The sequence below is a fragment of the Corvus hawaiiensis genome, chromosome 6 (genome assembly GCF_020740725.1).
Source record: "Corvus hawaiiensis isolate bCorHaw1 chromosome 6, bCorHaw1.pri.cur, whole genome shotgun sequence".
Classification (NCBI taxonomy): domain Eukaryota; kingdom Metazoa; phylum Chordata; class Aves; order Passeriformes; family Corvidae; genus Corvus; species Corvus hawaiiensis.
The window spans coordinates 15,338,187-15,361,363 of record NC_063218.1 but is presented as its reverse complement, the minus strand read 5'-3'; the positions used below and the strand labels follow the sequence as shown (position 1 = coordinate 15,361,363).

The following is a 23,177-nucleotide window of genomic DNA, read 5'->3' as shown; positions in this document are numbered from 1 at the left end:
GGGCCAAGGCCTTGGTAGAAAGTCCTCCCAATGTATTCTGATGTTGAAACCATCCAACAGAGAGAAAAGGAAAAAAAACCAAAGTCCCAGGAAAACAAAAGTTCAACTCTCCAAAAAAAAAAAAAAAAGCTGAGGAAAAAAAACCTGCCAAAAAGCTGGCTGGAAAGAAAAGCGAGCAGGGTGCTTCCCTTCCCTCCCACTCTCCTGCTGCAGCTGAAAAAAAAGTCTCTATCTCTATGTGACCTTGAACAAGCTGCAAACTGCTTTGAAAAAGTTTTGCTCAGTTTTTCCTTCCCTCTCTCAGGCTCAGTTTAAAGGCATAGAAAGGTACAAAAATTAATTTCTGGGCATAGGGTAGCAATATGGGTTACACATCATAAAGTCACCCCAAGACACCCCTGCACAAATCCAGGCTGACTACTCCCAGGCACTTTTCTGTCCTTCGTATGTTTGTATGTGTTTCCTAGGAGGATTTGCTTCAGTCTCAAGGCATCCCAAATATTATGTGAACTTCATTTTATGATGGTAGAAGAAACAAGTAAAACCAAATGTAGGGGCTAGAGGGAGAGTGTTAGTGCTGTCCTTGTGCTTGAGAAGTGTTTGAAAAGTGCTTTGCAATGGGTGTTGCAGTTAGACCAGGTCTGGTAATACTGGCCAGCAGCAAGCAGCTGCTGTTGCAGAGGAAGGAAATATTAGAACAGGAGTGTTGGGGCATGAGAGCTTCCCTCCCTGCATGAGGATTCCCAGCCTTGTAAAGTCACTGGGATCTCCTGTAGGATGAACTCCGAAGATGAGTCCTGAAGTTTTGTATTAAAATGGTACGTGAATTTAGCTAGCACAAAAGAGGTTGAGTTAAATTGCTTCTAAGTATAGGGCTCTGTTGTGTTCTTCTATACTTAGCACTGTTAATAGAGGAATAGCATCTTCATAATACTGAGCTTACTGTGAGTCTGAAGAAAAGATTCAGCATTTATCTTAATTTGTTTATTGGTACAAAAATGTGTACATCCGAGCACTTAGCCATAATTCGCAGTAATTCTGAAGTCTCCAATATTTAAAGAAAATCTATGGTGCAGCTCTTTTGGTAGAAATAAAAGAAAAATCTTCTGCAGTTGGAAAATTACAGACTGTGTAGGTGTTGAAATGCCTCTTGCTTCACATTCTTAATTGGCAGTAAGCCAGTTAGTAAGAATTTCTGGTTTAAAGGGAAATGCTTCCCTTTTCTTTACATTTTGATGGATAAAGGTAGCATTTTTGTTTGCATTTTTTATCAGTTGGGGTTTCTTCCATCTTGATACAAAATGACTAAAATTTCAATTAAATAGCTTCTCCAAGGTACCTTGGCTTTTTGCATTACTACTGGATAACACAAAGATATGCATGCCTTGCCAAAGGAAAAGGATGTGTTGATGTTTAGTTTTAATTTTGGCATCCAGACCCTCTTGCTTTTTGATTCTATTCTAGGAGTTTATCCATTTGAGTAATTTTTGTTTTCACCTCATACTTTTTTTCATATCTGCCTACCATTTCCTTCCCATACTGCTTTTTTTTCATTTCCTTTTTCAATTGTGGGATACCTTTGAGAGAGACAGAATGAGGAGAAAGGTAAGAGATCTGTAATTTAACCGAGTTTTTGCATCCTTTCTTGATCATGTTTGTGTGCATATGACCATACATCTGACTGCTTTCCCTACAAAAAGGAAATAATGGTAGATTTCTGTTAAAATGTTGTACATTGCATGTAGTTTTCATGTATGTCTTCTATTTGCCCCTTCCTATGGTTTATCCCTTGTATTGCTTTAATACAAAAGATTCCATGAAACCACTGCCTTGATCATCTGGTTTGAAAAGATCTTTCGCAAGTTTCATATTTTTATGCAAAGCTACACTAAAAATTAAAGCATCCCATGTAGGAAATTATATACAATAGCTTGAGAGGTTGATCTTTTTAAATGTTGTCTTCTGCCACATATTATAGAAAAACATAATGCCTCTCTTTACTTACATGAAAAACCTGAGTAGCGTAGGTTTATTCTCGTTGGTTTTGTTTTGTTCTTTTAATGCAATCCGTGAGATTGTAATCATCATAGTGAGTAATGTATTGTATGTTTATGTTTTTTTAAGTTCTGGTCAGGATATCCAAGGAACAAGTGTGGTGGCAAATCTTCCAGTCCTGATGCGACAGAATCCTGCAGAAACACTTCGTCGGGTTTTACCAAAAATCAGAGTAAGTTTTGTGTATTGATGTTTGAATGTATCTTTTTCTGCCAGTTTAACTACTTTAACAAAGGAAAAAAAATCCCACTTTTATTGCAAACTCAGTCTCCAGGAGGTGTATGTCCAGTAGGCTTCCACATTAATTCACTCACTTTACGAAATATTAAAGGTATTATATATTTTTTTAAATTGTTACAACAGGGAAAAATAAAAAAGCAGAATTAATACTACTTATATATTGTAAAGATTTACCAGTGTTTTGACAGCTTTTTGAGACCTTTCTTTGAGGACCATCCAGTCATAATGGTTCATTCTGATGTTCTCAATCTCCTTTCATCCAAACATTAAGATTTTCATAGTGCTGTCCAGGAGAGTATAGTTCGCTTTTAGCTGTCTGTGTCAGTCACTTCTAGTTGTGATAGATGCATACTGACCATGGAATGTTATATAGAGATATGTTTGTATAAAGCATATTTGTGTTGTTTAACCTGGAGAAGAGAAGGTTCTGGGTATACCTTATTGTGACTTTTCAATACTTGGAAGGAGGCTTACAAGAAAGATGAGGACAAGCTTTTTGGCAGTGCCTTTTGAGATATGACAAGGGGCACTGGGGTTAAACTAAAGAAGGATAGATTCAGACTAGATATAAGGAAGAAATTTTTTAACATGAGGATAGTAAAACACTGGAACAGATTACCCAGAGAAGTTGTGGATGCCCCACCACTGGAGGTGTTCAAGGTCAGACTGGATGTGGTTCTGAGCAACCTGGTCTAGTGGAAGGTGTCCCTGCTCATTGCTGTGGGGGTGGAATAGCTGACATGTAAAGGTCCCTGCCAACCCAAACTATTCTATGATTCTGTGATGGTGGAGAAGATACATGTCTGTATTTCCACTCTGTCCCGGATATGAACTCTTGTCCACAAGAAATGTGCAAGTTCATTTAAGGTGTGGTTTAAGGAGCAGCCTTGGCCAAATAAGAACAAACTAAATCACAAATGCAAAACTTAGTAACGCTAAATATCCATTGGCCCCCTGCAGAAGAAGAGGGTTGCAGGGGGCCTTATCAACATAAACAAATACCTGACAAAGCAAAGACAGAGACAGGCTCTTTGCAGTGGTACCCAGTGACAGGACTGCAGCTGTTGTTGCAGTGCGCACAAACAGAAACACGGGAGATTTTTTCTGTATATCAGGAATCACTTTCTCACTGTGAGGGTGACTGAGCTGTGGCACAAGTTGCCCAGAGATGTTATTGTCTCTCTCTTTGGAGGTATTCAAAAGTGGTCTGGGCATGTCCTAGCTGTAACTGGTCCTGCTTGAGCAGGGGGATTGGACAAAATGACCTTTCAGCCTCAAGCATTCTGTGAATATCAGACATCACCTCTCAACTTCATATTATCTCCTGAAACATCTGTGATTTCAGGAGACTTCTGTTTCTTAAGAGGAGCTGTTCCAACTTTTGTCTGATTTTTTAGATTCAGCAAATGGTCAAGATAAATAGCTCTCCTCAGGATTAAGGACTGCTATAGGCTGACAGATTATTTAGAAAATGTTAAAGTGCTTCTAGTTACATTCTGTGCTCTAAGATGCAGGTCAATAGGCATTTTGTTTAAATATGTATGAGTGTAAAAGTGCTTTGAGAAGAATGACTTGAAGGTGCAAAGTAATTGGAAATTTCAACTTATACCAAGTTGCTACCACATTATTCTGACATATGTAATGCAGTCTTTCTAAACCTACCTACTGGCTTCAAGAAAAGTTGGTTTGGGTTTTTATGCTTACCATACTGAATCCATTTTTGCCTCTGGTTTTCTACTTTGAGAGCAGAATTCTTCCTGAAATTAAGGAGGAATAAGAAACACTGGGAATTTTCTACCCTTATTTTTCAGGCTGTAGAGAAGTGCTGGTCTTGGCCTGTATTCAATAAAAAGTCTAGTATGGGAATACAGTTTTTGATTCTAGTTTTAAGTTTTTTTATATAGGGATGAAGAAAATATTTGAAAGTATGATGATTTGCATGAATAGGGCCTAGAGCCTGGAAAGTATTTGTACAGTGGGAGTTGGATCTCAGTGTGGTCTTAGATCAGGCTGTACTTGGTTATTTTGTAAAAGTATCTTCCTGTACAATATTGAAGACATACAACTGAAAACTGTATTTGAAGGAAGAAGCATTAGGAATTGCAGATAGAACTATTTGAAATGAAGCAGACTACTTTAATAAAAATGCAGTCAATCTTTGAGCAAATTACTGAGAAAAGTAGTGTGGTTTTCATCTTACAGTGTCATTTAAACCCAAACTGGATGCCTTGCTAAATGGTAAATTAAATGAAACCTAAGTCAATGGGCTCCAGAGAGAGGTAAAAAAGTAAAATATAAGAAGGTCAGTCTAAATCCAAGTGTTTCTTTCATGTTTAAGCTTTACAAACTGAAACTTTGTAGAATGTATATGAATTAAGTTCCTTTCTGTGGCAGTGCTCCTATAAAGCCAATTCTTCAATGGTGTTCTGTTATCTAATATTATTTATCCGTAATAGAAGTAAAGTTCTGTTGCAGCCATATGCACTGCACTTTTGACTGCAAACCAGTATTTGGCATCATTAACTTGACCTATTTTTTTTTCTTAACCTTGTTTTTCTTGGAGGAATCATCCTGACCATCCATTAAATTGAAACTTTTATAGTCTGTAAAGGCATAATTGAACTCAACTGCAATTAGAGTCTTGCAAGTGTAATCTGTCACTGCACGGAAATAAGCTGATTTAAATTACTGCACTTGGTTCTACTTCTTTAGGTTGGGAGTAATCATTTGTGAAATCAAATTGGCACATGAAAGATGAATTGTGTAGTAGTTTCAGAGGGCTGTTTATTTGAAAGTATTGTCACCATATGATTGCATAAGGAAACCAGTGAACTTATTTAGCATACTTGCAGACACCCAAAGCAAAAATAATTTTTTTGTTAGAGCTGAGGGTAAAGCAGATGAAGAAAGAAATAAATGCAAGGAATGTTCAGTCTGAATATATTGAAAATTTGTATTTTATTTGTGAAAAATTGATAAACCTGGTTACTTCTAGAAGTGTAGAAATGGGTGTATGCAAGTTGCTTATTCTGAGGAATCTAATGAAATTAAAATTATATCAAAGACACTATATATTTAACATAAGTGTTTTAGGTCTGAGATGAGCAAAATCAATACACCAATACATGTGACATACATAAGTAATTATTGAATTGTCAGTGTTTTGGTTATAGTATATAATTTAGATGTTAATGTAGGAATGAGATTAGGAATTTATTTTTTAAGTTCTGCAGTTAAAATGAAATTGTGTCCTTGTATGTGTTCTTTTGCATAGAGAGCCCCACTCTGGATTTCTGCATGCACCTCCTCATGAACCTTGGAAGTCATTGAAATGCAGATTTAGGGAAAGCTTAGACATTCTTACCAGCATTTCTCTTTGTGCACAAAATGTCTCTTTTCAAATGATGTTAATAGTATTTTTCCTGCTTTCCGTCTGCAGGCTCTGCAACCAAAAGTGAGAGAGGGAGATTGCAGGCATCTATCTGATTGACTTAATAAGACATTTTTCCAAATGCTGTGATTGCAGCAAACTATGCTTATTCTTGTTGTTGTATATACATCAAGCTTTATTCAGTGTTGTCTGATTAGTTCCAAACTCATTTTCGTAGTTAGTTGTTTTTCTAATATATCAGCCTCCTCTTGAAAGCTTTTCTTTTCCACAGCTGATTTTATAGTTTAGGAAAAGGTGGGGTGATTTTCATCCTTTCTTATACCTAACATTAATTTTAAGGTCCGTTCTCATTGTATTCTTGAGCTTCTGTAATCTCCATTATTTCTGTGTCTTTTAGTCTTAAATGAAAATTTCTATCATATCAATGCAATTACTAAAATGATTTGACTATGTCTGTGCTTGCAGCATTCTTTTAAGAGAATTCTGTTGTTGCAAGACAAAATGTGCATTTAAACTAGAGGCAAATTTTCTTTTTTCCAATTAATGGAATAAACCAGGCTTTCTAAATTTTAAGTTTTGATGCCTGAGTTTAACTTGTAGACATTAGAACAGTTAAGAACATGCTAATGCCCTTAAATTCCATTAAATATGCTTGTCTGAGTAAGATAGATAGGGAGAGTTTTTTTAGTCTGGAGTGAAAATTTGTGGAGTATCCATATATAGAAAAATACATTACTTCCTAAATAAATAATTCTATGTTAATTAAATTTAAATTACTCAACTTGGGTTGTGTGAAGATGGAAAGAGGAGACCCATAGATTTCCAAATGCGGAACTGTATAGTTCTGAGTGTAAACATCAGTGCAGGCAGGTGTGTAAGCAGTCTAGAAATTTATATTTCAATGTCTCCCGAGGTCCATGAGGAGGCACATCCAGAGAATGTGTTCTCACACATGACTATCCAGAGTTATGTGGATCAGTGGAGGAGACTATTTGGAAACTTTGTTTGTTGGTAAGTAACCCTGTTTGTATTGCGTACAAAGTGAATATGTACAGAAAACTGAATTCATAGAATCATCGAATTATTTAGGTTGGAAAAGACCTTTAAATTCATCAAGTCCAAGGGTTAACCTGGCACTGCTCCATAATTTTCTGGTCTGCACTGCTGTGTTAGCATCTGCAGTGTGAAGATAGTGCTTTTGATTCTCTTGGGGATGTTTTTTTGAACAAGTACAAGCCAGAATCCCAGAACAGTATGGACAGGTATTCTGATCCCAAAAAGATTCAAAATACAAAATTGGTAGGTGTCCTTATTCTTTCTTGGCTGTGGCTGCAATAGCAGTGGAGGAACAGCAACGGAGATAGTCTGTGGAAATAAGAAGAAGGCAATTTTCATGGCTATTGAATGTAAATATTTTGTTGGAAAGCAGCACAGTTCTGTTCCTTTTTTTCATTTGGGGGAGCAAGGACACAGAGAATCCTTTTAAAAAGGAACGTGGCTGTAAACGGAGGTCTTGAGAGATAAGTTACGGTTCTCCTTGAACTGAGATAAACTAATAATTGTACGTTTGCACGTACAAATTTTTTGACATTTGTAGAATGAAAACTTCTTGGTTTTTACCAAGTCAAATAGTAATATCTCAGATGTTCTCTACAAACTGTTTTCTCAGCAAAATTCTTCTGATATGCAATACTTAGAGTCATAGAATCATTAAAGTTGGGAAAGTCCTAAGATTATCAAGTCCAGTTGTTTACCCAGCACCACCATTTTTGCCATGTCCCTAAGTTCCATATCCACATGCCTTTTGAACGCTTCCAGAAATTCCACCATGTCCCTGGCAGCCTGTTCCAATGCCTGACCACCCCCCCAGTGAAGAAAGCCACTTTCCAGCCACTGCCACCAGCCTGTAGCACTGCATGGGGTTTGTGTGACCCAGGCGTAAGGTCTGGCGCTTGCCTTCGTTGAACCTCGGACCATTGGCCTCGGCCTTGATATTAATTAAGAAATTAAACAGGACTGGCCCCAGCACTGAGCCCTGGGGACACCCGCTTGTGACTGGCTACCAACTGGATGTAATTCCATTCACCAGCACTCTGGACCTGGCCATCCAGCCAGTCTGTAACCCAGTGGAGAGTGCACCTGTCCAATCCATAACCAACCATGCACTTAGCTGCAAAATGAATTTTTTTTTTAATCTGATCCAGGCTTATTTTTGTTTTTTGGTGAGTGATCTGAGAAAACACTGTTCATCTCAAGCACTTTAAAAAATAAACAAAACCACATATATAAAGTGCTAAATAGAAAACACGGGCTTTAAACTCTTACTGAGTTTGGAATCAGTTGTAAAATGAGTGTAATGCTTTAGTAGTAGAATAATGAAGTTTTTATTTTCTCATGAAATAGAGAGACATGTTTAGAAAAGTAAACAAATGGAATGTTCACTTAGTTGATAGATACTTACAGTTACTAATACTTATAATGGATGCTACATCATAGATTGCATCCTGCAAGGTCTGTGCATAAATCTGAAATTTAAAACTTAAATTGCCTTTTTTTAAGTTAAAAAAAAAAGTAATATTTCATTTCATTTCATTTCATTTCATTTCAACATGTTAACTTTAACTTTTGAATTTATGATTTTAAAGACAACCTAATTAATGACTTTCTTGTGTGTCAGAGCGCAGACTACTTAATATTTAGTTATGTAGATAAATATTCTTGTATATCTTGCTTTATTCTTAAGACTATATTTATGTACTTTTCATTTGCATTCCATGTTAGTCAAGGGATGAAATTTAAATTGCCTTCTGCTATTTTAGTATCTCTCACTGAATGAATGAATGAAATAGTTCTTTTTAATTCATGTGCGTAAACAGCAGAAGTGCAAGTGTTGGCTGCTCTGGTTTTACCTCTCATTTTGTAAAGTGGAAAAATCCACACATATGCATTGATGAAACTTAAAGTCAGAAATATTACAACTAACTTTTTTTTCTTAGAAGATTCATGCTATACCATAAGAAAATTTAATGTCTGCAATAAATTGCTGTTAAGAGAAAATAATTTTACGGCAAATTTTACAGTTTACCCAGGTTGTTGCATATTAATTCTAAAAGTGAATATAAAAATTTGGATATTCTTTCAGTACATTTCTGCCTCACTTTCTAAATTGTTACAATTTGTAATTATACAGGAGGTTCTGCATGTTGCAGGAGTGGAAATGCAGTTAACAGCTGCTGTTTCTTTTTTGACTGTTCTGCAAGAGGAGTCGGTGTCCATTCATACGTACTCCCACTCCTTCCTACACATCATTCTCCAGAACGTGGAACACAGAGATGCAGGTCAGGGCTGTACAGCTACTCTCATGACTGATGACTTCTACGTGTTTTGTTTCTTTAGTGACCCTACAATACTGTGTCAGCAGTGAGTACAGTCACTGTGACTTTGTATCTAGACTGGCATGAATGGAAAGGTTTTTGCGTGATGACCACTTTCATACTGACATTTAAGTGTAATTCTCATTGAAGCAAAAAAACCCTCTGACTTTGTCTGAAGGATTAAATCCCAAAGTTGTTTCTGAGTCTGAGCTTCTCCTGAAGTACCAACTTTTTATGGCTGAGAGAATGGAGGGGGGTTGACAATTCTTCTGTGTTGACTATTTTTTCTTAATTTCTTTGACACTAATTTTAGAATACAAAGGAAAAAAAAGGCCTATTGTGAAACTAGAAAGTTTCAGTGGGCATAAGAAAAGAACATCCTTCTAAAAGAGGGAAATTAGCTTTATAAAGCAATCAGAGTAATAATTAATTTTATATAGGAATTGGAAAGGGAAAAGAAATGGGGGTAGACTTTGCTTCTTACCTATCCTATTTCTTACTTTGAAGTCTTGAATATATAGTGGCTTTCAGATACATAGCTCCTTGAAGACGTGTGAAAAGAGCAAATTTTATAAAACTGATTTATGTTTTCGTTTAGTCATGGTATGTACAATATAACATATCATGTATAACTCATTTCTCTTAAACAGGTGTCAGCAATGCATGGTTAGAAACTCTTCTTGCTGTAATAGAAGCTTTACCAAAAGAAACTGTCAGACATGAGGTAATAATAATCTCTCACACTAACAAAAAATAATATTAAGATTGTAAGATTGTATTTCCCTGCAAGTTTTATTCACCTCAGTCAGATTTGTGGCAGTTCTGTACCTGTGAGAATGGTAATGGTTGTCGAACACCCTGTAAGAGACGAATGTGCAAAAAGGCAAGACAGGAAGTCACCTTAAAAAAAGTAGTGTTCTTCAGCAAATAAAGTCAACACACACACTCCACTGTACCACTTCCACTGCACCTTGTATTCTCTGTAACATGTTTTCCTGCAGTCTGTTTTGGTTTACAGAATAGTATCTCACTTTGTGTTTTCATGAAGAAACTACCTTTTGTTTGTTACTGAACTAAAATTCCAGTCTGCTATGTCTGCTAAATGGAACTGAATGCTGGAGATCCATTCCTTAGTGTATTTCAGTTGTTCTTGATGTACCAAAACCGTAATGCACTGCAAACACTCTTAATTTTTCACTGTGTAGCTCAAGAAGGAAGAAGAAAATCTGTCACTAAGTTATAACGCCAGTCCCTTTTAGTCAGCTAATTTATTCACTTTTAAGTATTCTTATTTTTTTAAGTTTAAAAGCTTTTCAACAGGCATATTTACCGTGTTTATAATTTAAAACAATATGGAGATTTAAATATGTGATTGTTTGTGTGGTATAAAATTTCTCATCAAAATAAGAGTAAAATCCAGAACTGTTTAAAAAATAAACTTCTAAAGGGTAAAAACTTAGGTTGGATGAAGCACATAGAAATTATTCTAGTCACCTCCAAAATCTAATTGCAATGTAATTTTAAAGATGTCATTTAAAAAAAAGGGACTATTAATGTTCATAGGCGCCATTATTGTTAGTACTGATTAATTCAGTGAAAAGGTTAATGACATTTGGAACATGTTTTTCTAGATTTTTTTTAAGAAGAGGAATACTTTATTTAATGCTCACAATTTTTCTGCTTATATTTCTTCTTTTTTTTTTTTTCCATGTAGATCCTGAATCCACTTGTTTCCAAAGCACAGCTTTCTCAAACACTTCAGTCCCGCTTAGTTAGTTGTAAAATCATGGGAAAAGTAGCTAACAAGTTTGAAGCTCATATGTAAGTAGACTGTACATATATTTTCATTCCGCAGTGTAAACCAGTATTTCTTTGTTAGTGGACAGAAATTACTACAAGAAAAGTAGACTTCATTGCAAAAATGAAATGCTTTTTTTTACAGATCCCTTTCATTATTTAACTAGCATGTTCAGACTTGCTAATGATTGTCATTTTATAACTTGAGTTTGTTTGCTCTTTCACAGATTTGAATAGATACCATTTTCATGCCATTCTTCCATATTGTTTTTATTACTAGAAAATAAGCCACAAAGTGGATTTCTCTGCAACTTACAGACACAAAACACAGCTTCATCTCCTTGGAGCTTCTTGTCATAAACAGAAGAATTCTATTCCCAACTTTTTATTATGTAACCAAATTTAGCATGTAGATCTGTTTTTTTCTATCCCTAATTAAAATGTAGATACATCAGGAACTACTGCTGTTCCCTGATATTATCCAGCCCTTAGATTCAGTGTCTGTGAGTCTGGACAGAAGAGAGTGCAATAATGAAAGTAAATCTGAGTAACTCATCTGCCCAAAGCAATTGGTGTGGTACATTCCTTGGTCAGTTTACCCAGGCTTATGATAGCAGGACCACTTCACCAAATGTGTTTCCTATCCGGGCAATTGGCACAATGTGACTTTGAATTACAATAGAAATCCACTGCGGGCTACTAAATGCACAGAAACTGTCTAGCTGAGGAAGTCCACTCTAATAATGATTTTGATTTGCCCCAAAATGCAAGAATTCAGTATAACACAAAAGAAGAACAACAGGACACTATGACAAGATATTTAGTGATAAATTTCTTTAGAGCTATGTTTTTTTTCTTTAATAAAGAAGAACTAGAAGCAGCCAAAAGGAAACTCTTTAAATCTTCATTTGCCATTTACATTGTTGGACATTCAAAAGTTAATGAACATGGTAGAGTAGTACTTTTGGAGAATGTTACCAAAGCCTTCTAAACCTTTATATTCCAAATCTCTAGGACTCTGGCAGAAGAGCAGTTGCATTTATTTATTTGATGTTACATTCTCATGAAAATAAGTGACTTTACAGGTTACTTGGAATCTTATATGAACATATAGCAGTGTTAATTAGTAGCCATAATTTTTTATGTTGTGTTTTTTGTTGTGTTTCTTCAAGGTGATTCCTTGCTGTTCAGAAGTAGGAATCCCCTCATTTCAGTGAACAGATCATAGCACCTTTTCTGCACAACCACTACATTTTAAGAAGATAACTGAGAATTTTCTGGGACATCTTGTTCATTTGGTAGAGAGCTCTCAGTGCAGTTCAGAGGCCTGAAAAGAGAGCTGGGTCCCCAGGTTTAGAATGTGGCAGACTGACTAAAATTCAGGACACACTCTCATTCCCCTTTCCGTAGGGCTCTTGGTACAGGCCCAGAAGACGTATCTGTCCCCAGGAGTAGGCAATACATAAGCATATCTTCACTTTCTTCTTCAGAATGGCACAGTTTTTCCTCATAAAATTTATACTATAATTAAAAACTTTGTATTTGATGTTACTCCTGGGTTATTTTATATCCTGTCCTTGTCATAGAACATTAGTTTTTCTACCCTCTGTTCCAGTGTTCTAAGTTACAAAGTCTTTTTTTCTCTGTAGCCCCTACTTTAGAGTATTCTAAAATGCCAAACTTCCAAGACTGTGTAATTTTTGAAACTTCAGGCTAAATTCTTCTGTAAGAAAAATTAATTAAAAAACTAATTTTCACTGGAATGAATGGAGGCTGTGCAAGCTGGCTTGAAAATTTGCTTGTCTGTGTCTACATATTATTTATCTTGAGTTTTGCAATAACATAAGAATTTTTATAGAGATGTTTTATGAATACTTATGACAGAATCTTGGGCAGTGAAAGGAAACACAATGGCTGATTCTGCCAAGTTGTAGTGTGTGTTTTTACTTTAACAGGAATCAAAATTTTTGTTTTGTATCTGCCATTGATTTACATGAATACTTGGTCTACTTGCCTGAAGGCAGCACTCAATCTTTTAATCTTAAATTCTTCTTCTCCTTTCTTCCTAATTATGTCTTGGGTGATACCTGCATGTCAAAGATGAGGTATTACAGACATTTAATTGGGGTTTACATTTCCATTTATGTAATTCTTTGTATTCTTTCAATGGCTGTTCAGAAATTGTGCTGAAAATGGTTATTAAATGAGGACAGCATTCTACTACTACAGTAGCCTACCTACTATTTTTGTAGTTTATAAGAAATAATAGATGAAGTATGAGCAAATGGTAATGACAGTAAATATTCCTTTTCCTGTTTCTTTGTAGCACATATTTGCATCCAATGTACAATATTCTTTTCTAATTGCTAATTGTCAGAAAAATAATTTACTATGTGTTATAAATTAGTAATATATGGGATAAACAAGTAATATATGAGTAAAGTTCAGTACTACTCAATGGATTTTCTATATTCTTGTTCTATATGTTAATAAAAAATGTTCACATTTTTAGTGTTAAAAGAGAGGTTCTTCCATTGGTAAAATCACTGTGCCAGGATGTGGAATATGAAGTTAGAACTTGCATGTGTCGGCAACTGGAACATGTAGCTCGAGGAATAGGGTGAGTACAATTTGCCTAATTGATCTTAAATGCAAAATGTTTCTCTAAAATGGTAACTTAAGAACTCCCTTTAAAATTGCTGAATTCATGCATACTCAATAATGAATTTGGAGTGTACAGATGTGATCTTAGGAAATGGCTGTTGGCAGTTGTCCATTTTCCGGTTTTAGATTTTTCTTTCTCTTTTATAGTAAAATTGCTGAACCATAAACCCAACAGTTTTTTGTAAATAATCACTTCATCTGTAGCTTCTTGAAATCATCTCAATTACCCATCGGTGGTATTTGGCTTTTAAAAAAATTCTGACAAGTATTAGCAGTTTTAATAATTACTGTGCAGTGTCTGAGAAAGGATCCCAAATGGGTTTTGTAAGCAAATTTCAGCTCAGTATCAACTTTTACTTGAAGCTTGATGGTCTTCAGTATTCATGCACAGGATTGAAAAAGTCTGAAACTTTAATACAAGAAAATGTTAATTACACACAGGATTGGTCTCTGAGTGAACAAATATTTTAAATTCGAGGTCTCTCTACCTGGTATTTTGTCAAGGCAGAAAAAAAGCAGTAACTCCTTTTACACACTGGAAAATTTATCAAGTAATGTTCCCTACCCAGTGCTAGACAGCAGAGATAGATTAGTTCTTGAGTGTCCACCTGGCTTTTAAAATTGTAAATCTATGAGCAAATTCAAGGATGAGGCTGAAACTGAAGTGCAGTTGGAAAGATCCATTGTGTACTTGAGTGTGATATGTTAGTACAGGTGTTTGTGGAAAGGATGCTTTCCTGTAGCTGTGGAATGATTTCTGGTTCTTTGGGTTTTTTTTTTTTTTTTTGTTTTTTTTTTTGTTTTTTTTTTTTTTTTTTGTTGTTGGTTTCTTTTTGGGGGGTGTTTGTTTGTTTGTTTGGGGGTTTTTTTGAGAATTATATTGTGGTTTAGATTCTGAGTTATTAAAAAAATAAATAAAAAAACCATCAAAACCCCCCAAAACTAAACCACCAGAAATTCCTGAAGCAATGGGCTTAGGGAATATAGAGATATAAGGAATTCACAGCAAGAGCTAAGCATTGCTGTTAAAAACTTAATTTCTCTTTTTTTTTGTAATGTCATGTAGGTTAGTAATTTCTAGATTTCTAGAAAAAATTCTCTTTATTGCATAGAAAATAAACTTATCCATGTGCTTTAGGCACTTCTTCTGCAAGGTCTTTGTCTTGCAGAAGTTCAGAGGATGTGAATAATGTTGAAACCATATTATACTCATCACAGTAAATTTGCTAATTTTTTTTTGTACTTACTCTTTTTTATAACAAAATGTAGGCTAGCATGATAAATCATTTTAACATTTTACATATTGAATGTCTTTCAATATAAAAGAACTTGTGATTAAAGAAAAGAAGGGTACTATTGTCAGTACTGTTGATATTTGTAAAACTGGTGATTTAACAGGCATTTTACTAAACTGAATTACTGAATAATTTGAACTTGCATTTATTTTTACTGTGTGCATGGGTCTCATGTATCTTTGTGTATCACAAAATTGAATTCTGTTTAATGGGAGATAAAAGATGTGAGAAAGAGAGGGTTCTCTTTACCTCCAGGGAGTAGCCTGGTGTTTTTATTCCATAACTACTGTGTTTTGAAGGGAGAGCTGTTTCTGTCCATCATATTAGTTTGAAGATTTTTGATGCCACTAAATTGGAAATCCAAAGAAACATTTGCAATTTTTTAAAAAAATTTCTTTCCCCCTTCCTCCTATTTCTATGTTTTGATTTAGGATTTAGTCCTACCCTTTTCTTTCCTGGTCATTCTTAGGCTGTCTGTTCTCATCGATCTCATTTGTTCTTGCTCAATTCCATGGGAATTCTTTTGTGTCTTAAGTTTGAGACACTGTCTCCATTTCCATGGATTCCTTTAACATTCTCAGTCAACCTGTGCTGTAGTCAAGAGCTGAGAAGTAAGCATATGGATTTGGCTTTGAAAATGACTTGTTATGCATAATACAGAAATTTTTTTAAACAGTACAAATATGTTATTCTGAGTAAAGTATCCCTTACCTAGGATATGCATATAGTTAGAGAATATTTCTTACTGCTACGAAAATTATTTTGGTGGTAGCCTGTAGGAAGCACTCACAGTTAATACGAATCTGCGTGACTTTGCTTTCAGCAGTTTTATTTTACATTTAAAATAGGTTTAGGAACAGCCAGGTGTTAAAATAATAATTGAAAGTGTGCATTTGTCTCATTTTCTTCACTCCTCCAAGTGCAGTTTAAGTTCAACATATACTAAGCAGTGTGAAAGAAGAACAAAAAATGTTGTTTTCAGTGATTACAAGGTGGCTATGTCTTATACTAATAAGTAACCATACTGGAAAGGAAATTTTCTTAATTCTGTTTAGTGTCATTAAAATTAACTAAATTTAATTTATTCTACCTGGGAGTTGAAAGTTTTAAAAAATTATAGGTATTATGCAGTGGCAAATGACAGCAGTACTGGTAATTTACCCAGCCTTAGAATAGTGGGTTTCATAGGGCTAAATACTTTGTTATCAATTAGTGGTCTGTCCTGTGTATTTTTCTTTGATTCTTTCCTCACCAACTTTTATTTTTAGCATTAATGTATTTCTATAAACTGTTCTCTCTCTGAAGATTTTACTTAATCCCTTTTCAATGCTTCAGATGATTTAATCTCCTAAGAAATGGTGAACATTCAGTGTTTTCAGTATGGAAGCTCTTCAGTGTGTCATGTTGAGGATAAATAGTAGGTAAATGAAGAAATAACTAAACAGACATGAACAAATCTTCCCAAAAAATATCTAAATGACTATTTCAATGAAGAATTCTGTTTTGCAGTGGCAGTATTGTTTCATTGTAAGTTTTCTTTTGACTGCTTGCTTCACGTTGCAGGACAGAACTAACAAAAACTGTGGTGCTTCCTGAGTTAGTGGAACTGGCAAGAGATGAGGGCAGCAGTGTACGCCTGGCAGCTTTTGAGACCTTAGTGAATCTGCTTGATATGTTTGATGCAGGTAAGAATTTAATTTAGGCTTACTAGCCCAGTTCTTAGTGCTCTAGTGCATCTTATAATTGTATTTAAATGCTTTTTGTTCTGTCTGCATTATTCAGACATTTCTGATTTTATTTTGTTTATTGCTTTATCCTTTATATTTCCTTCTATTTCATGTCTTGCAGTGCTTGACATGCAGAAAGTTTTAAGGGAGGTGAACTAGTTGTCCATGAAATCAGTTATCATATTCCAAGTTCCTAATGTAATGTGCCTAAATGGAATGAGTAAAATTACTGTATAAATTATGGGAATATTGTGTTGCTAAGATTTAATTAATTAATGTAGTGCTATCAATACACAGAATACAAAGTGTTAGCTCAACAAAAATGTACTGTACAGGAACTTGGTGATGAATTACTAATATATGGTAGTATTTAAGCCATATAGAGGAGTGGATAAGGAAAAGAAAAAATAATATAGTTTTAGGGAGAATACCATAAATGGACTTTTTAGCAGTTAGTGTTTATATCATTAAGTATGATAGTAGGTTAATTTTGTAATTCTTGAGCCTTTGGATTCATGCCATCAAGTTTGTGCCTCTCTTTGCACCTTTCAGTCTTCGCTCCTCCTCCCCCACCCGCTGCTCTAACTACTGCTTTGAGTTGCTGTAAGAAGCTTAGAGAAAGCAATCAGGGGTTATTTACAGGTTTGTAAGGAATGTGTTTCTAGAAACTGGGTGTGCTTTCATGGCTGAACTAGAAAATGAGCACTTTTGAAGGTAGATGACCCAAAATTGCATCCTAGAGTTTCTCTTCCACAATATTAAAATATTTCTTCAGGCCAACCTAACTTTGTTCAGCCAAAATTATTTGCTGAATTTCACTGTTGGTCTACCATTAAAAAAATCATAATCTATTTAAAACTCAAAAATTTTTATACAGTGATTTTATTTAAAATAAGTCAAAATATATAAATTTCTTTAAACGTTTGCTTCTTTATTTTATAAGGAAGGCAGAGTGCTTTAGTTTCTAAATGGTTTAATTTCTTTTCTGTGTCCTTAATTATTTTGTTTCTCTGAATTTATTGTATACCAAAAGATTTTGAAACACTTCTCAGTAGGTTTAAAAAATCAACTTGCAGCATATCCAGATTTTTCTGTTTACTGTCACAGTCATGTTCAGTCTTGATCTCCCTGTGTGCCTACTATTGTAGGAAATCCTATTGTAGGAGTACTTCAGTATTCCTTCTCTCTCTACAGTCTTTTGCATGGAGAAGGTAGTCACTGTTTATTTATTCTATGCCTCATCCTTTAATGGGGATGCCTTTTCACTGACAACAAGCTAACAAATGAACGTAACAGGTAGGGTATTAAATTTAGGACCTGTATTATATTAACATGCTCATCATTCTTTTTACCTCTTTTCAGTGACTGCCTGCCAGAAGTAATCCTAAGACTGTTAAATGAAATTTTTCTAATGTATTACAGAAGTTCAGTCTCTGTGCTCTTTTTAAAATGTTGACCAATGGTTAACTCTAAAAATTTCTTTTGTTTTTCAGATGATCGGAGTCAAACTGTTCTCCCATTAGTGAAATCGTTCTGTGAAAAATCCTTCAAAGCAGATGAATCTATCCTAGTTTCTTTATCTTTCCATTTAGGGAAACTCTGTAATGGATTATATGGTATGATTTAATTTCTTTTTTTAAAATCTTAAAAATGAGGGAGGATTGGAGAATTTGAACCCCTTGGAAAATATCCAGATTTGAGTGTATCAAATTAAATGGTAGTTAGTTAGATTTTGGAAATTTCTTCTCAGGGTGACCATCTGCTTATTTTTTGTTTTTGTTCTGTTTTGTTTGGACAGGGTCAAAGATGGAAAGATGGTGTTTTATCTTTATTGGTTTGACTGATTTATTTGGGTGTTCTGGAGCTTGTGATTTGGATGACTGAATTTTTAAAACTAGAAACCTTTGAAAATATTATGATGTTTAACTTTGTATGTTCGTTTCTGTGCTTGATCTCCTTTTAAGGCACAGTGCAGAGTGTGGCCCATAAGGAACTTCAGGGGAGAAAGGAGACCTAATGGCATGTGGATTCCCCAGCTGCAGCTGAGGCTGAATCTGAATGCATAATTTTTATACCCATAATTTGTGCTTGAGTTTTCACTTGAGCACAGCACATCTTTCCTTGATAATTCTGCCCACCATATATTACCTGTGGAGGAGCAGCACAGAATCATGGCTTTACATTATAATTTCCCCCTAGGCTCTTAATACCTTTTGATCTTTCCTACAGCTCTCTAAAATGAACCTCCATGATTATGTTAGAGACTATCAAAGTGACCATTGCTTCACTACAAATTACTTGAAATGGCTGTTCCACAGTGTCAAGCTATTATTTTCAAAAACAGATGGCTAGAACAGTTCATCCTGTATTTACCATGTTTTTCCAGTCTTTTCTCTAGGTTGAATGACTAATTCCTGATCTTTCTTCACCTCTAAACTCCATCTGATGAGGTGTTAATGCCTTAGGACAGCTGAACAAAGTGAAAGGGTTACTTCATGTGTCTTGCCAGATACATTGCTGTTCACATTTTTCAGTAGGAAAAATTCCTTTTTTATAAAAATAAATCTAGCAGCTAGTTAGTCTTTCTCTTTCCTGGCCTTGTGCAGGTGATGCAGATCAGGCTAAGCATGGTACCTTACTGCTGTTCGAATGGAATAATAGTCTAAAGTGTTAAGGCCATATGTCCAGTTACTGAAGATCATTTTAAACTCTGTCTCTGAAGAATGAGCAGTCTGTCCTTGGTTGATGCTTTCAGAATACTGAATAAGCAAAGTCTCTTGTCCAGCATCCAGAAAATCAATGAAAATACTGAATGGTACCACAACTAGGATAGAACTTTCTTTATGTAGTTGCCTGTCTTGTCAGTAGTCCATGGGTAGTTTTTTCTTAGTTGTTTTTCCAAGCAGTTTTAGAGCACCTCTGTAGTTTATAATCTCTCATTCCTGTTCCCTTGTGAAAGTCATGACCTTTACTGCCTCTTCTGTTTCACAGGTCCTGTTACCCCATATTAGGAAATTGAATCAGTTTGACAAGTTTTCCTTTTGCCATGTTGTCTACTGCTATTTTTTGGAAGGAGGGAGGGTGGTGGTGGTATTTTGTAGTAGATTTTTTTATTTCTTTTTTGTTTCAATTTTTTCAAACATGTGAAAGGAGCCTGACTTACCTAATTATATGGCTTGTCTTTCCCTCTCCAACTCTTAAATATCAGTACCACTTCAGCCCTTTTCTGTTCCATTATTTGACTTATTTATGAATTCAGCAACTAGTACTTAAGTATTTTGAATACTGGAATGAAGCACATCTGACTCTGCACGTTTTGAAAACCTCTTAAGTGTTATAATCCCCACTGTAACACTTAAGATCCACTGACCTGTTGCTTCTCTACTTAAAGCTTGAATCTTTGTCACAGTTATTAATTGTACTCAGCCTGATAACACTAGTGGAATTTGAAAAAGAAAATACAATTATTAAGCATTTCAACCTTCTTGGTACCAGTCACTGATAGCTTTCTTCCCTCTCTGGAGTAGAAAATTGAGCCTTTCCTTGATTATTCTCTTACTACTAATGCACTTGTAGTTTTGAATTCTTCTTGCTAGTTGCATTGCAGTTTGTTCTGAGTACTTGTGTGTACTGTTTATACTCTGCTAGATTCAAGGGGATGGGAGGGAAAGGAGGGATAAAATCAAGATCTTTGATAGATTTTAAAATAAGATTTGTTTGGGTACATTATTAATAGCATTTGTAATGAGGAAAGTTTGTTGTTTTGTTTGGTTTTGTTTTTTTTTTCTTTTTTTGAGGCATTTTTACTCCTGAACAGCACTTGCGGTTTTTGGAATTTTATAAGAAGCTTTCCACACTGGGTTTACAGCAGGAAAATGGACACAATGATAATCAACTACATCTGCAAACTCTGGAACAGGAAAAGAAGTATATTTCAGTGAGGAAGAACTGTGCTTACAATTTTCCAGTAAGTAATATTAATTTAAGGTTTAATATTAATTTGTGTAATGCATATAGTTCACTAAATAGGAATACATGAGTGATAGAAGAGTTATTCCCAAATTGTTCATTATTAACTAGATTTTAACTCTTTCCTGCAAAGTTTCAGTTAGTGAGGTTGTCCAAAAGAGTTAGCAAGAAATATTACTCAGAGCGTTGGAAAATTATTGGCAAATTTTGACAGAGGAAATGGTGTTCTAAGAGTTTACTGGTCTTATTCTTTCCTACGCATTTTCTCCAGACTCTTAGCACAAAGGATTTGGGAAAATGTCTGCGAAACAGAGTCCCCAGTTTCAAATCACTTGAATCTACACTTTTACATTCACTGTGTGTCACATCATTCTAGGGAGTTGAAGATGGAAACGGAATGCTTAGGTTGATGTTTTAGTGATGTTCCTGCCTGAGTACAGAAAGTCTTTTCAATTTTATGTGAGGTCTTTAAATACACCACTCATGTTTCTGTAAATCCACTTTGTATTTTGACATTCTGCATTTGTATTCAATGAAAACATGTTTGCACCAAGAGCCAGTAGACAACTATTTTTCGTTCTGCCTTTTAAAGGCAAGCACACTGTATGTAGGTAGACATCTGTTGGTTTATTTGAGCAAAACCAGGGTATGTACAAACATGATCATGTTGAAAGTCAGGTTCTTGCTTTGCTGCTTGCTAAAATGTTCTTTGTTTTTGAGGTATCCAGTTACAGGTTTTGCTAGAGTACAGAAACATTAACAATATTTATAAAACTGAGGTTTTATATCTCATGGTTTTAGTCCTTATCTTCAGAAAAAAAGCCTACAGCATGTTTGGAAAATACGTAAATTCAGTTTAGTTCTCAGCTCCGGATTTTGTCTGGTGCCTGTGTTTTAACAAGGCCAACAGAACCTCCACACTTCCTCCTTAAAATAACAACCTGTTATCTCTCAAGTTCATCTGATAATCTCTGATAGTGTGATCCTTTAGCTGTGTAGTTGAAAAAGGACTTTATCCTTCCACAGGCCATGATTGTTTTTGTGGATCCAAAGAACTTCAGTTTAGAACTTTATTCTATATTCTTCTGCCTTTGCCATGATCCCGAAGTTCCTGTCAGATACACCATGGCCATAAGCTTCTTTGAAGTAAGTCTACAGTGGTTCTTTGTTACTGCTCACATGGCTTTATTTTCTTTTGTTTTCTTCTTTAAGCTTACATTTGTGATTGTTCAACCAAAATAAAAAGACTGGAGAAAATATATTGAACTTACTTAGTTTGTCAAGGGTGTTCAGTTCCTTCCAACCTCTGTATATAGCCCATATACGCACATTGTTTTATTTAAGTTGTGTAACATTTGGCTACAAGAGACTACTGTTAGGTCAGATTGTAAGGAGCAAAAGCTTAAAGAAACTTTTAATGATCTAGTACCACAAATATAAACAAATGCAGTAACTATAATATTTGAGATTTTTCAGTGGTATTAGAAAACAGACAAATGGGAGAAAGGAACTTGCCCTTTTTGTGCCTCAAAACCTTCAGAACTGTAGTTTGCTGGTGTGGAATGTGAGGAATATTTATGTGGAACAAATCCAGATGAAATGCTCAATTTAATATGAAAGTACTTGGAAATTTATGCAGATGTAACAGCATATGTATTCTTATATTTCTTTTCAGCTTATATATATGTTCTACTTTATTATTTTCATAAAATTGAAAAAAAAGTATAAATGCATAGGTAGTATTAGCTATATGGAGTGAATTCCAGAAATTAAAATACACTCTCCTAAATACAGAAACCAATATAGAGAAATCTTCGATGTTTTCATATTCTCTTACTGAGAATCCTTGTGTTTCAGTCCTTGAGCTCAGCTTTGATCCCATTTTGTTGCTGAGGAGATTGGTAAATTTGCTGAAAATATTTAAATGACTAGTAGAGGAAAAAATGGCATTATTTCCACCATTGTAAGAAAGATGTATGGATTTCCAGTTCTCATTACCTGTTGATGCCTTGTTTTAGTGAATGATAATCCAGCATAATTGTTGAAATTGTAAAATCAGCATTTAATTCTACATAATGTTTTGTTTTAGCTATATAACACTATTAAGGTACTGCCTGAATAAGGAAAGTATTTTAGCTCATTTTAAAAAACCTGTAAAATTATGCCTTGGTCTAAATGTACATTTAGTTCTTGTTGGTTTAATTTTAATAGCATAACTAGGCAACCACGTGACAGACAGAAATGAGTAATTTATGGCATTCCCTGTTAGGTGGATTACTTTTCAAAAAAGAAAAGTCCTTGTAGCCATTTCGTTAAAGCTTCATCTTGATTGGTAGTAAGCTCTTATTTTCACTTGGCTTAAAAAAACATTAAAAAACATCATCTAAATATTCCTTGTGGCAAAAAAATCTCATTCCTCAAGTTTGTGTTATGCTTGCTATAAAATCCTTTTAATAACATGGAGATGGACTACTAGTGTTTCTTAAAAATTTACATGAGACTTATGAATCACATAAGTCACAGTCAAAAACCTAAAGAAGTGAGGAGTGAAGACTTCAGATGGAAGGTTGGGGAAGCTTAAAATCCAGCACTGGCTAAGAAAGTTTTTAATGTTTATCTTTTGTAAATTATATGGCAGGCTGACTCTCAACTCTCCTAATTTACA

At 34.9% G+C, this 23,177-nt stretch overlaps 1 protein-coding gene across 10 annotated transcripts in view; it reads left to right on the top strand.

Annotated features, from left to right (window-relative positions):
• Window positions 1-23,177, top strand: part of PPP4R4 (protein phosphatase 4 regulatory subunit 4) — a 64,440-nt gene that overhangs the window by 22,114 nt on the left and 19,149 nt on the right. For 8 of the 10 annotated variants that reach the window (XM_048306310.1, XM_048306313.1, XM_048306314.1 and 5 more), the window contains 9 exons: window positions 2,125-2,227; window positions 8,877-9,024; window positions 9,711-9,784; window positions 10,775-10,881; window positions 13,370-13,477; window positions 16,380-16,501; window positions 18,037-18,159; window positions 20,341-20,510; window positions 21,539-21,658. In XM_048306310.1, the coding sequence (XP_048162267.1) occupies window positions 2,125-2,227; window positions 8,877-9,024; window positions 9,711-9,784; window positions 10,775-10,881; window positions 13,370-13,477; window positions 16,380-16,501; window positions 18,037-18,159; window positions 20,341-20,510; window positions 21,539-21,658 (1,075 nt within the window). Of the gene's footprint in view, window positions 1-1,583; window positions 1,606-2,124; window positions 2,228-6,616; window positions 6,698-8,876; window positions 9,025-9,710; window positions 9,785-10,774; window positions 10,882-13,369; window positions 13,478-16,379; window positions 16,502-18,036; window positions 18,160-20,340; window positions 20,511-21,538; window positions 21,659-23,177 lie in introns of those variants that run through there. The other 2 variants (XM_048306317.1, XM_048306319.1) reach the window with 2 other exon arrangements.